The sequence below is a fragment of the Cyphomyrmex costatus genome, unplaced genomic scaffold (genome assembly GCF_001594065.2).
Source record: "Cyphomyrmex costatus isolate MS0001 unplaced genomic scaffold, Ccosl1.0 scaffold214, whole genome shotgun sequence".
In the NCBI taxonomy this organism is placed as follows: Eukaryota; Metazoa; Arthropoda; class Insecta; order Hymenoptera; family Formicidae; genus Cyphomyrmex; species Cyphomyrmex costatus.
The window spans coordinates 1,170,572-1,185,435 of NW_017276192.1; the positions used below are offsets into that span (position 1 = coordinate 1,170,572).

A 14,864-nucleotide genomic window follows, 5' to 3' on the forward strand; every position below is an offset into this window, starting at 1 on the left:
GTCCCATGATACGGAAATTACACCGGAACGGAACAGTGAGACCAATCAGATCTCTGCAATCATTACTCTACTTTCCTTTCTGCGATTGTGATTGGTCTCACTGTTCCGTTCCGGTGTAATTTCCGTATCATGGGACAGCACCCTCATACAAATCCGTCATAACGGTTTCTGGAGTATGCGCAGAAGCGCTAGAAGCTTCTCTCGATCAAATGTAATTACTTTCGTTCATTTTGCGGTTGGATCTCTCGAAGAGCATGGTGTTTTTGCACGTCCTAGTTCACCGTGAAAAGGTAAGATTGTTTTCGAAATCTATCGTCATCTGCGTATACACTTCGCCTAGGCATCTCGCGATAGGTTTCCTGCGCACAATTTTTTCTGAATTTAATAATTTTGGTTGTATTTTTTAATTATATTTAGCGCAGAGCTTGCGAATACGTTTCGTTTCGTCCCAACGTGATGAACATTTTTGTCTCGTTCGTATGATTGCCTCTTGATTATAAATCTTACGTTTCTCTGATCATATCGGTTCCCATGGCGTCGTATCGCCGCATACTTTTAACACCATCGCGATTTTATTTTACCGTTTCTCTTTTAGTGCTGGATTTGTAAAGCTGCCTTCCTCTTTCTCTCTCTCTCTCTCTCTGTCTTTCTCTCATATGAAGAACAGAGCCACTAGCTTGTGCTTATCATCACAATTACAAATTTTAGTGAGTATTTTGTTTCTCTTATGTTCGAATAAAACGGATTTTCATTCTTGTTTCGCCACACACATTCTCGTTTGAGTTGCATTTTGGATCATTCCGATCATCTGCAGATGGACAATCTCGAAATTGCATTTGAGAATGTTGCTCGATGTAAAACTTTTTCATTGTTTATGAATCATGATAATTGCAAAGAGATTATTTCATGAAACAGAATATAAAACTTTTAATTATTATGAACACACAATATTGAAAGATTCTTAACACAGTAAAGTTTCAACAAAAAAATCAAATCTAAACAGAAAATTACCATGTGCTTTTATAGGTGTGTTCGTGTTAAGTTCTTCCACATGCTCCTACCATACTCGCTACTTACTTCAAACTACTTATTAGAGTAACTAGAAGTAGCTATTATAATACTACTTATTAAATATAAGAGCCAACTGTGAATATCAATACGAATAAATTATATGATGAATAATTACTGCCCCAGTCTGAGAACTATGACTGATTCAGTTGACTGATAAAATTGTTTGCATTTTATTTTTTCACTGATATATTATAGAGAGAATCTATTCTAATATATACATGTATCTCATTTATGTAGAAAGATGGAAGAGCAGATAGCAACCTGTTACAAATTTTCTCTTCGAATCAAATGTTTATGTAAGTTATCAATGTTATAACTTAAATTTAAAAAGTATATATATTGTCTTGCAATACATATTTATATAATAATTTTTGCTAATATTATAATTAACCATACACGCATGATGAGAATATAATGCAAAACCGCCTACAGTCAATCTGAATGCATGTGACGAAAATGTTGTTTCTGACAAATGTTAATGTTAAAAGAAAATTTAAAAAAGATACATATATATGTTATAACAATATATTTTATTTTAGATATTCATTTGAGGAAACTTGAACCAACGTCTATGGATTCTCCAGTAAGAAGTATGTAAGTCTGAAATTTCTTAATAATTTAATAGGAAACAACGTTGTATTACATAAGTTAGTTTTATTTTCTAAATAATTAAGACATGATGAATGAATAGTTATCCCTGTCTTACGTAAAAACGTGGTGATAAAATGATTTCCTGATGTATATTAATATGTATTACCGATAACGCAATTAAAGTGAATAACTGTCAAAACTAACAGAAATAATTTTTTTTTTTTTTTTCAGAATGTGAAAATTATGTAAGGGAGAGTCTGTAATAAAGAATTTAAAGATGTCAATATTCATTATGCTTAGCATAATTGCAATAATAAATTGTACATCAAAATGATATTTTTTATAAAGTAAGAATTGTGTGTCTCTTGATATTTAATACATTTTTCTAATTGTATGATGATTGTAGAATTTGACAAGCATATGTCTGAGAATCTCTTGCTGTTAAACTTTTAATCTGATATCAAAATGTTATAATTTTGATTTTTTTGTAAAAATATTTTCTTCATAAAGAATATTTCATGTTTTAATTTTAGACTGATTAATATGCGGTAACAATGTAATCACGTCTGTGATCCATATAGATACTGTAGTGGAAGAGACTACTGTATGTAGTAGTAGCAACAGTGAAGTATCACCAGAACTAAAAAGTTATATTAGCGATAAAGAAAAAGAAAAATGAGGTTATTATGTATAAATATATTGCAGATAACGCTGAAGTTCCTCTTTGATTATCAAGTTACAGAACCTGGAATCCACTATTTACAAGTTTTTACACGGAGTGACATATCAAAGCTATTTGAAAGTAAATATTAAAGAAAATATTGAATATTACATAAATTATACATTAGAGATATTGTAAAATATAAAGTATGATGTTAATTTTACGCTATTCTGAGTATTTTCTATGATTGGTTCTTGCCCTCGCTGATCTTATTGATAGAAAAAGAAAGAATTCTCCTTTTTTTTATAATTCTAAGATTACTATTTTTTTGTGTTGCAGATGCGCTATCAAATGAGGTTTACCTGTTAGTACTTTAAGAGGATATTAAACATATAGGTAATAAATCGTTAACATTAATTTAATTTATGTAACATTTTTAAGTTTTTTAAATTAATATTTGTGATATGAAATCAAAAGAGATATAAATTATTGCAATGCAAAAAAACAATCTAAAACTTGTCAAGAAACATTCATAACATTTGTTATTTTTCTTTTAATGATGCTTTTTACAAATATACGCTATGATGTGTAGTGATAATTAAAAACATTACTGAAATGTATGAATGGAATAAATTAGTTGTGTAATATATATTTTGTTACTTGAAAAGTTTTGTTTTACATTTTAGGAAAAGGAAATGAAGGTAAAAGAAAAAAAAATATATATATATATATATCGATCGCAGGTGTATGATAAACAAAAAATAAATAGCAAATATATTCCATAGAAATATGATTTTTATTGGAGAACCTTTACATCTAAGGTACAAAATGCAAAGAAATACGCGTTCCTCTTGGACTAGATACCTATTCCACGAGAAATAGTGTTAATGGCGTGAGATTGCACCAAGATATTGCAAATTTGTATTAGCAATCGCGTCGATGACTCGTCAATGTCGTACGCAATGCTATCTCATCCGTATGTATGTACGATGTGAGAAACATTACATTTACTTCGTTAATTTTCGTTTAATGCGAGATATTGCAACGATGTAAATAATAATTAGGATCAAGATTTTGGCGAATAAAACTGTCCTCCAAATAAAACAAAAGGGAACCGGATCGTAATATCTCGTTTCCCAAATTATCCAAATTCTTATGTATAATATTTAATACGTGTGATATACGCTTATTAAAATCGATCCTACTTTAAGTGAACGCGTGGTAAGGTCTGATCGATCACAGAGAGCTGATAATAATTTAGCGCTCGGTGCATAACACAAGGACGCGAGGAATACAATCTCTAAATTATATATAATATATAACGTAAATATACTATAATACATAACAGAGGGTGTGTCAGCCAGTTAGGCTGCTCCAGATAATCAATATATATGTAGCGTGTAAAGATTCAAAAAAGTATTCTTATTCTAAATCGTCAACGAACAGCTCACGGTAATACCTCTATCTTGTATCTAAAGTGTGCAGTGCCATTACGACTACGTCGTACATATCGTACATTATAAAAATCACACGCGCTTGTGAGTAAGTTGGTCGAGTCTATGTACTTCTGCAATAATTCGTCGCCTGCCGCATCGAAGGCCGGTAGAATGGAAACTCGTGCTCTCGTCCTTGACACCGCCTGTGATTGTTTTCTCAAATGTTGTGATCACCACATGAACAAAAGATAAGATCAAGTGTTCCATAGAATGAGCGAGCTAATTGATATTGCATTCGTACTTCTCTCTCCGTACACATACACATTGAACATTGGTAGAAATTTTCCATCAGACGGCGCAGAAATAAATTCCCAACACTGTTGATGATATTATAAGATACGATATTCTAACGTTACGAGATTCAATTTTCGTTCACAATTTATAGCTGAATTCTTTTCAAACATGATACATTCCTTATTAGATATAAATATTCTTCCATACTATGAATGTATTTTTACGTTCATAATGTAGTACTGTCGTGTGTCAATGGCTGCATTAGTAGAAAACGCAGCTTTGCAACTGTTGTGAGATTCTTTAACATAATTATATATTTTATATGAGATTCTTTAATATGATTTATATATTTAGATCTCTAATGAGGAACTAAAAGCAAGATCGATCTCATTAAACAAATTTTACAGTTGCATAGTCGCTTTCTTTGCTGAACGTAGCTATTGATCAGTAAGTTAAAAAATTAAATTTGGTCGTCTTGTTTTTAACAATAACTTTGTATGAATCCAAGAAGAAGTGAGTGCACTTTGTGTGTTCCGTAATCGATATAAAAATTTCATTTTCTTATAGTGGAGTACTTCTTGAAGATGTAAAAAGATACGGTGTAATGACCATTATAAATCTCTCTTTACAAACTATCTACAATTACAAGTAATATTAATGAATATATTGATTCATTAGACACAAAGACCCTTTCTCTCTCCTAAAATATTCATAATATTTAGAAATGTTTTGAATGCATCTGCGTTCGCATCGATATGGTTAGACATAATTTATGTCAAGCTCTCAGGATTTTACTCTAACACCCTGTGATTTAGATCATGTTACAATATAAAATTACGAACGTATCTTGTTTCCGTCCCTTCAAAGAAGTAGAAACCTGTTGTCTCTATAAACCTTATCATTGCAAAGCTAAATTCCTAAATTTTTCTTTCAAATGAATCGACATTCATTCCTTACATACATGGCTATCTTCCTGAGTGACCGCTAGCATCTTTCGCAGAATATCTATATGAACTACGACATTTCTGACCGCTGCCGTTCGTTATACCGATATACTATACATCATATCTACATTGAGCATGTCGTCTGCCAGTTGTCATAACTGGAGCCGGTAATTTGTGATAGGATCGAAGTCTTTTTGGTGAGTGGAATTTAAGGCCATCACATATCCCCACAATCGCATAGCGGTAGCGCATACTCTTTGTATTTCGCGAACCTCTTCGAAGTCTAAGTCGGTCCTCCAGTGAAATGGCGCGACCTTGGAATTCCGAAAAGTACTTGATACACCGCCTACATCATTCTTCGTATGCGTGTCCAGGAATTTCTTCACGTTTATGTGAAAGTTCAAACCGTAAAAATTGTAAAGCTCCTGCACGTGCTTGTAGGGATCCACAGATAGGTCCTCGTAACGTACTACTCTGTTTATCACATAAAGATTGAACTTGAGTTTCTCGTATCAATAAAATTATCACTAGTAAAGTAGGTAATGAATTTTAATAATAATCTCGTTTGAAAATCGCATGCGGAATAAATTTTTGTTAATGTTAAACATACGGTTTGGAAAAATTTTTTGTAATAATAGGTAGTCATGCAGTGCTATACCTGAAAGAATGGGGGTATCTTTTCGACAGTTCTACCGCCGAGCTGAAGTCCGATACCATGTCCGCGCAGACCAAAGCAGGATCAGAACAATCTGGTTTAGCAGGACACCATTCCCTATGTTTTCTGGATTGCAGAATGCCTCTCGGATCACGAATGAGTAGAACTAATCGTACACCTAGACTGCAATACAAATGAACACATATTTTTATGGTACAAAAGAATATAATGTTCAAATAAAATCTAAAAAATGTCTTCTCATAACTGTCATATAATTATTCTTACTCTTCTTCGGCCAAAAGACTCTCTACCGCATGCAACCTCAATCGCACAAGCTTCATCGATTGGAATGGAAAGAGTCGGCAAAACTTGGAGACGAAACGCGAATCCCAGCAAATGCGTTTATGCGCTTGGCATTGTCGCCATAAATGCGTATTGTGATTAAATACCCAAGGATGAGTCTTCCCATAATCCAGGTAGCGATCTATTACGATAATTACGATTGTATGCAATCATTTAACGAGCGCCTTCAAGCGAATAAAAATTTAAAGTGTGTAAAATTATTATATATATATATATGTATATACCGAGCTCCTTGTATTCACAATTCAGCAGAGAGAGTATCCTTGTTAAAGATTCTTCGGCAAGTGGCGATCCTCGGATTTGCACGATTCCATAGTCGAGCAGCGGTTCGTAATGGTAAAAATTGGCCGGATGCGCGTTCACCACATCACCAAGGAACGTGCTACCACTTCTCCAACTCGTCAGAATTATGCTTCTCATGGGTCTACCACCCTTCTCCATCACTAGATCTTCAAGTTTGCTATGTATGGGTAATGGTTAAACGTTTCAATTTTCGAAAAAAAAAAAAAAAAAAAAAACTCTGGTGCGTGTAATTTACCTCACATTTATTCCATATTTTCCATTTGGATATTCATAATTTTCCATTTCTCTTTTAATCGTTTTTCTTTGTTGGTCAACCACCTCCTGAATTTCAGTGATCGTAGCATTGTCCGCGAATCCCGTAATGTACGCCTAAAAAAACAGATTAGGGCTAATTACTAAATAAAAAGTTATTACTACTCGTGCTATTTGTTAGCAACATTACATAATTGCAGTATTAAAAGTTATTATATCTTCGTAACAGGTATGCGATCATATATCCTAAACAGAAACAAATTCACATTTTAAAATTTAATCACATAAAAGCAAATTTCTACAGCAGGCCGTTTAAAATTTAACACTATTAGTTTTACAAAGACAAATTCAAAAGTTGTACGAATTATATGAGTATTAGTTTATTTCATAATAAAACAGTATATCTTAATGTTTTTTTTTTTTTTTATTATTATTAAAAAGGAATAAACCATAAAATGTAATAAAAATGATAAATATCGTTTATATTTCATAAACAAGCAATGTAGACATTTAAATTCATAATCCAGAAATAAAGAAAATGCGTTTGTAAAAAGCTAACACAAGTAAAAATACATACAATAAACAGATGCATCACAAAGTAACAAGAATATAATTCAAATCGTAGTATGCGGCATCATGCAATGAAGGAAGATATAAAGTTTTAAATTAAAACGCGAATTAATTTACTTTATTGAAAATGTAAATTACTTCTTTTGCTTATCCTATTTTATTTACGTTTATCTGTTAAAAGCAACGTCGTTAATAATATTCTTAAAATATAAATACATACGTTTTAAGAGATAATTAATAAAAATATATGTTTTACATATTATATACACATTAGAATTAATAACATAGAAAAACAATTGGAAATAGAAAAAAGATGTTATATCTGTAAGGACACAGGAGTCGTGGCTAGTTATACGCTATGCTTTTCGCTAAGCTTGCCGAAACAATATTACGATAAGATAAGGCGCTCTATCAGCAAACAGTCATCAATAACAAGTGGTAGCATTTACGCATTCAGATTGATACGTGCATACCTGGCTCACCGTTACCGGCTCTTGGATTTTGGTGGTCCGCGGCCTTATCTCAACATCCTATATCGAGGAAGAAAAAAAAGCATCGACGTTTTAGCGTTTCTATTGTGCGTCTCGCATCGCGTCGTGTATAGGTACACGAATATATCGCTAATGGAATAATTGTGATATAAGATAAAATGATCTTTCTCCCTCTTTCTCTAGGTAGCGTGTTATGATTCCAAAGGATGCAAGTGCGATCTACGAGATTACTCATATATTGTGAATCTATCGTATATAGTAAAAAGTGAAAGTAAATGATAAAAAGTATTAGTCTACGCGCAAACATGCTGGGTTTCGATCATGTAACTTTTTCTCTAGAACGTAAAGGTGAAAATTTTTTATATGTATGAGTGTATACATAAATGCATTTCCGTCCTAGCGAAAAAGTTACATGATTGATACCCTGGTTTCGATAATTAATCATATTACAGGTGTTTCTTTTGATATCAAATTTCACACGAATTATCAGCTATTATAAAGAAGATGAATTACAACAAGCCATGAACTTACAATCGTCGATCTGATTTCCAATAAATTGACGTCTTTGATAGAAAATATCAAAATTTACAAAATGTTTCGAAACGACAGTTGTTCCTCTGATATTAGTTTAATTTTTTTTTAGCTGAACAGTAGTACAGCTTGCAACACGGTTCAACTTTTCTCTTATCTCTCTTCACGTTGGAGAAAAAGGAGAAAAAACAAACGGTAGGAAAGAAAATTTAGCTGAAAAAACAAAACAAGTTTATTTCATAAATGATCGCAAAACGATGCATGAAAGGGAAAGGGAATGGAAATAGGGAGAAAGAGAAGTCGGTTCCTCGTGCGTCGCTTCACGTTTAATGTTCAAAAGAAATGAATAAAGAGAAGAGAGAGAGAGAGAGAGTTAGGTGCAAAAGTTAGACTTTTACCGTCAGAAAGAGCGTGTTTGGCGTGACTCAATTTAGAGCAATCCCCACCTCCGAATTTGTACTGACCGATATCACCGGTTGCAGTCGATGCTCAAGGTAGCTGCTGTAGCGCTGGTTAAACGCTAGGAAGAAGATGCAGACGGACGCCAGGGCTACCAGACAATAGAAACTCAGCCGCTTCGACATCCTTAATCCTAGAAAGCGCAGCAACTTGAAAAGACAAAAGATCATTTATGCAGATTGGCGCACAAAATGTTCCCGCGGGGCGGGAAACACGATGATCGCAATTGTAAAAGTGCCGACAAGACATTTTATTGAAAAAACATTTATTTATAAATATTGTATCAAGATAACAATTACTTATAAATAACTGTTACTCAAGCGCGATATATGTAAACGCAAATAAGGAAAATAACGGTTAATAATATACGAGATAGTATTAAGAATAAAAATAGTTGACAATGCGTTTATTGTATGTGTTTAAAAGTTAACAATACATTTACTCATGTTAAAAGATCAATAACATAAAATAATACGCGTATATTTTTTTATTAATTTAATATTATTGGTACACACACGATAGGTCATTCGTGTCCGGGATTAATTTTTATCACTTTAACAAATACATAAAAATTATTAAGTGTGTATATAAATATTCTAACTAATTACTTGAAGCTCCTAGTTCTTCGTAGAAAAGAAATGTCCTGCAGAATACGAATCCAATCGAATATACTATAAGGGTTAATTTTTTAACACGATAATTATTAAATACAAATTGTTAACTTCTTTATTCTCCTTAACCATCCGTGGTTGACGGTTTTCTCATTATTTTTCTAATCCAATCGGGTCACTGGTGACTGATTATATATTTTTTTAAAGAATTTTTGAACTCTAGAAAAATCTGAAAAACATGTGGCATATTCTTCTCAATATTCAAGAATACGAATGATGTGTTACCTTTTCATTTTTCGTACATGTCCGAATTTGAAGTAAAATAATTTAAAATTGAAAATTCGTGTGGGTGTTCTCGAGCCCCCCCGGTTGAATCACAGAGAGAGTTAAATAGCTCATATATTATTGATCAGGGTGTAACTAAAAAAACGTATATGGAGCATACCATGAAATACAGGACAAGAATCCAAGTAGAAAAATCATTTTTTGATCTGAGCTTTCAGTTCGTTGTTATACGATGTTAAAGTTAGCGAATTAGCGCTCGGGTATAGAAGGAAAACAGGGACGTAGCAAGGCGGAGCTGACAAATTCGCGACAGGAGAACGACGATATTTATTTATTTATTGATGTAATTATCAATTTCTCTCTCTCCTCTCTCCCCTTCCCTCTCTCTACATCTTGTTTAAAGAAATGTTAAAGATCCAAAAGAGTGCAAAACTAAAATTAATGATTTGGTGTTTTCGTAATAAATTATCGATTTAGAATGAACTAATCGGTTATTTATTTCATTAAAATTATAACAAGTTTTTTGATCTTTAACATTTCTTCAAACAAGAGATGTAGAGAGAGAGAGAGAGAGAGAGAGAGAAAATTGATATTTACTTTCGCTGGTTACCGTCGCGAATTCGTCAGCTCCACTCAGTCTTTTGCTACGTCTCCATTACCCGGGCGTTAATTCGCTAACTTTAACATCGTATAACAACGAATTGAAAGCTCAAATCAATAAATGACTCAAGACTTTTCTACTTGGATTCTTATCCTGTATTTCATGGTATGCTCCATACACGCGTTTTTTTTAGTTGCACCCTGAATATACGTTCTTTATTGAAATAAGATATTGTAAAAACAGCGTGATTGAATTTCGTAAATTCACTCGATAATTTACACAATGAATGACATTTCGGCGAATGAATCTTGATTATTCACAAACAACAATGAAACTTCAAACTTCAAAGGGCGACACGAGAAGAGGAAAAAAAATGATTGTTCAATTTTTCACCGAATGTCCAAAGCGCAAAACAATTCGTAGTAATTAAACGTTATACGATTAATTATACCGTGATTAAATGAAAACTCGGTCACGAAAGTTTGAGTCCCTCTTTTTATTAAAAATTTCTTCGTGTAATCGCGATAAGAATTGGCAGTGTGTCTAATTAAATAAAATAACTACAGGGAATAACCTTGCGACAATATTTTCTTTCTTTTCTACGGCGATAAACGGGGGCGCGATAAGACACGAGCGCGACGAAACGATCGATCGGAATTAAATCGACGGGCGGCACAGAAACGGGAGTCGATTCGTCTCACCTTCCGCGAAATATGATCCGCTAGATGAGGTCTCGCCATCACTCGTTGTTGCTTGTGCTAGCGGGAAAATGCCGTTTTTTCACCGCGATGGTCGTCACATGTTACCGCGCCGTGACATAATAGCGAAATCGAAAAAGAAAAAACGATATTTTTTGCGAAATTAGCATGAAATGAAGAATACAAAATTTGGCCCACTTTGAAAAAATGTTAATAAATATTTGTTTGAGAATGTAATATTAACTACACACACACATATTTACTTAATAGTAAACAAATATTTACTTAATAAATCATTTTTTGATCGAGTATCATCGAATTTTATAGCAAGTTAGTAAAAGCTGCTATATATAAAATTAGCAAAGTAAAGGCATATGAATATTTAAAACGATAAAACATCCGATAATGACATCATCATATTATTTAACAGAGTATATGTATTATTTCATTGTCGCGGTGAAGTTGATTACACATATATTATGCAACTGCATTAGGCACTCGATATAACGCAGCTATTAATGTGCAGTGATCAAGTGACAGAATTCGCGATTAAACATATGTAGTCAAACATATGTATGTTTAACGTCCAGTTATTTTTTAAATCCATCCTAAAATTGCGTAAGCATAGCCGTTAAATGGTTGTAAGAATTGATGAATCACAGTTGAAATATTTAACTCTGTGGTCGGTCAATTCTTACAATAGGGTTGCCACAAAAAAGACAGAGAAATTTTTTTGCCAAATTTTCTGGAAAATTACAATTATTTGTAAAGAAGTTTAATATTTGTACATCATACCTATGTTGTGTTGGAATACTATAACCGCAACTTAACAATTAAATGTAGACGTAGTGTCAGCACTTGACAATGTTAATTAACATTGCTATGTTAAATTGCTCTTTCAACAATAAAAAATATTTGATGGTTTCCAAATCTCGAAATCAAAATTTCCAAAATAAATTGTATTATATTATTAATTATTATTGAAAACATCGGCAAAAGAATGATGAAAAAAAACTTTTTGTTCCAATCCTGTACTACATTTAGCTAGATATAGATTTGAAAATAACTTTCTCCAGTATATACTATATATCGCTGGTTACGTTTGATTTTTTTACGTAATTATTTAGATTTAGATAGTGCAACAAAATCATTTTCAGATTTGTAAGGTAAACATACCAGCAATATCAGTATAGATAATTAGTGTGACCAAAACCCAATTATTGGACGAAACGATGAAATTCGTTAAATATTAAGTCATTAATAGAACTCGAAATAAATTTTTTGTGTTAATAAAAATTCAATAGTTTACACATTTTTGTTATTTCTTCCAATAATTAGATGATGCCGCATATTCATTAACTGACTGACTGATGCATTTATCTTTATCTTAGCCAGGTAAAATTTTAAATACTTGAGCAAAAATCGTTCTTTCCGCGATACGTTTACGCAAACGCAGAATGGATTTAAAACGTTTCGCGAACATGAGAAGAATTTGCATGTCGATAATTCGAAGCATTCGAAGCTCCACTACAAACTTCACTTTCCGATCGCTCGAATGGGGATACGACCGGCTTGTTTACGACTTTACGGAATGAGATCGCACGTGCAGCGCGTTCCGCTCGCGTGTTCCGGGAACGCGACACGATGGTGAGAAAAATGATATTGAATTATGTCGACGCAGTGACTAGGCGCGACCACTCGCGGTCGAATGCGGACGGAGTGCGGCGCGGCGCGGCGCGGCGGCGGACACTCGATAATTAAGTATACGCGCGACGAGATAAGCGTCGGCCACGAGAGAATTTGTGAGGATCGGTGGCAGGCAGACTGCACTGCAGAGGAGGTGGAAAAGGAGGCCTTTACGTTTTTAATCACCTTAGTTCGCCAAATCACGCCAAATGTCTAATGAAATTCTCTCTCTCTCTCTCTCTCACCTCGGAATCGTGCTCGTGCACTCGCTGCCGTACATTCGGCCAGTTCAATTCAATCACGACGCTGGAGTGACAACGGGAGTCGCAGCGATGAGCCGCGGGCCGCCTCGAGGACGCGGTGGATAACGCGCTGCCGGTGGAGAGTGACGACGACGTTCATCGCGTCGGCCAACGACGCTCGTGGCTTACTAACGAGGACGCGGTCGGGCCGGACGCGTCGAGAGTAAACGAACGGCAGAGCCCGTATTGCGGCTTGTACCAGTAGTCGCCAATAGTGCGCCGTGGTGCGCCGTGGTGCGCAATCTCACGCAGTCTGCAGAGCAATGCAGAGTTCGCTCAGTCCGCTGTAGAGTGTAGCAGCACAGAACATGTACTAAACAAACAGTACTAAACGAGGGTCCCAAGTTCGACACTGCACTCCCTACACTCTTCCTGTTTCAACAGTCTGTTCGTGTTGCTCGAAAAATTTTTCTACTTCAAATATAATGATATATTCGATCATTGAAGAGAAAGAAAGTGAAGAGCTAAAGTGCAAACACAATGCTTGCTACGAACCTTCCGAAGCCGAATGTTTTCATTCGTTTCTGAAAGCAAAAGCGCACTGCCAAAGAATTAATTAATTCCAGCTGATGTATATTAGACGGTGTTTTTTCCTTATTTTGATTAATATTCTGAAAGATTTATACATGTATGAAGCGCATTTGTAAAAATAATATATACATACAATCAATGATGCTCCTTTCCAAGCATCGATAATTATCGTAAGATAAATAAATATATATGTACTACATAGTTTTTTTTACTCACAATTCAGAAGATATAAAGAACTCTTTTTCCAGATTCGATATAATATCATGGTTTCTCGCATATTTCGTAGACTGACGTAGACGGTGAGAACAAAGATCTTATTAGCACTAACATCAATTATATTTCGATATTTGACATATAATTTATTTTTGTAAATTTTTTCAAACAAAAAATCTTTTAAAACCGTAATGTGAATATACAACAAATAGGAAATAAAGCCCTAAACGATAAAGATATCTTTTTAACAATAATTAAAATCGATGCCGTATACAATAAGCCAATTTAATTCGAAGAATGAAAATTAAATTTGGCATACAATGGAGCGGGGGAATTGGATATCAGAATTATAGCATTTTCTCTTGGCTGCACCAGTGCAACACTCAGACAGTAAGTCTGTTCTTTATTGCTGAACTTTTGCACTAGTTCATCTTTCTCTCCAGGAGAAGGGAAAAGGAAAAAAGATGAACTGGTGCAATCACCCTACCCTGGTGCAGCCAAGAGAAAACGCTATTAGTGTGCTTGATCGATGTTTTTAACATGTTTAAACAAGTCTTTTTATAATACTATTTCAAATACATATGAAGGATGAAAAACGTGTTTTTAAAAAAAGTAATATATACCTTTGTTCTTAAAAAAAAAAAAAGATATTATCTTTTACAACTCTGGATATATATGAAATTATTCAAGCACTACAGATTCAGCTTTGGGGCATTAATTAATTTTTTTTTACGTGTATCTTTTTTTTAGCGAAAAATATATAGCTAGTCAATCATATTGCGTCGGTAATAGCAACAGTAAAGTATGTACACTCCGTTGCCGTCGCGTGGCGTTAGTGGCGCCGGGTGGTACAGTAGTACTCCTACAGTGCGTTGCCGGCTTTGCCTGGCTTTGCCCCTCTTACGTCCCCCTACGTCGTGTCAGTCGGATGCTGACATTCGAGCGGCGCGTTCGTTATCGCGAGGAAGTTGCTCTCGCAGCGTGCGCGCGCGCGCGCGCATAACCCTTTCCTCCCAACGCTCTGTCTCCCTCTCTCTTTTTCTGTCTCCTCGACCGACGGACGTGACGTGCGAATCGTAGCCACTTCTGCCACTTTCGTCTGACTGAAGGACATCAGTCTCCTCGTTCATCGCGTTCGTCGTTGCCAGTCGCTGCTGGTGGCTGCTGGTCGCTGCTTTCTCGACGGCAGGCGCGACGCAACGCAACGCAACACACATACATATCTGATCTCACGCTCGTGTCTCTCTCTCTCTCTCCTTCTCTCCCACCCGTCCTTCATCCCTTTCCACTCATCGGGGCGAGCCGAAAACTCTAGA

The 14,864-nt window shown here is 34.7% G+C and overlaps 1 protein-coding gene and 1 long non-coding RNA gene across 7 annotated transcripts; one reads left to right on the plus strand and one right to left on the minus strand.

Moving 5' to 3' along the window:
* Positions 1 to 238: 238 nt before the first annotated feature.
* On the plus strand, positions 239 to 3,030 carry LOC108773579 (uncharacterized). 5 transcript variants are annotated; one of them, XR_001940701.1, is made up of 9 exons: positions 239 to 290; positions 596 to 707; positions 1,309 to 1,367; positions 1,611 to 1,661; positions 1,894 to 2,009; positions 2,196 to 2,285; positions 2,368 to 2,464; positions 2,663 to 2,719; positions 3,010 to 3,030. It is a non-coding gene; the product is annotated as an uncharacterized LOC108773579 (long non-coding RNA). The 5 variants fall into 5 exon arrangements; XR_001940698.1 differs by having other exon boundaries at positions 1,611 to 1,665; positions 2,196 to 2,464; XR_001940697.1 differs by having other exon boundaries at positions 2,196 to 2,464.
* Positions 3,031 to 3,137: 107 nt separating this feature from the next.
* Positions 3,138 to 13,437, minus strand: LOC108773554 (carbohydrate sulfotransferase 5). 2 transcript variants are annotated; one of them, XM_018539394.1, is made up of 8 exons: positions 12,748 to 13,437; positions 8,627 to 8,770; positions 7,614 to 7,670; positions 6,554 to 6,687; positions 6,240 to 6,475; positions 5,938 to 6,136; positions 5,656 to 5,835; positions 3,138 to 5,471 (listed from the first exon to the last, which is right to left on the minus strand). In XM_018539394.1, the coding sequence occupies exons 2-8, from the start codon at positions 8,744 to 8,746 to the stop codon at positions 5,150 to 5,152; spliced, it is 1,248 nt and encodes a 415-aa protein (XP_018394896.1). In that variant the 5' UTR covers positions 8,747 to 8,770; positions 12,748 to 13,437; the 3' UTR covers positions 3,138 to 5,149. The 2 variants fall into 2 exon arrangements, with proteins under 2 accessions (XP_018394896.1, XP_018394897.1); XM_018539395.1 differs by lacking the exon at positions 7,614 to 7,670.
* Between the last annotated feature and the right edge of the window lie 1,427 nt (positions 13,438 to 14,864).

Excerpts from the sequence above, each read along its gene's own strand:
- LOC108773554 (XM_018539394.1), bottom strand. The coding sequence starts at position 8,746 with ATGTCGAAGCGGCTGAGTTTCTATTGTCTGGTAGCCCTGGCGTCCGTC. Across the intron at positions 7,671-8,626 it reads GACTGCAACCGGTGATATCG|GATGTTGAGATAAGGCCGCG; the intron begins GTCAGTACAAAT and ends TCCTCGATATAG. Across the intron at positions 6,688-7,613 it reads AGCCGGTAACGGTGAGCCAG|GCGTACATTACGGGATTCGC; the intron begins GTATGCACGTAT and ends CTGTTTTTTTAG.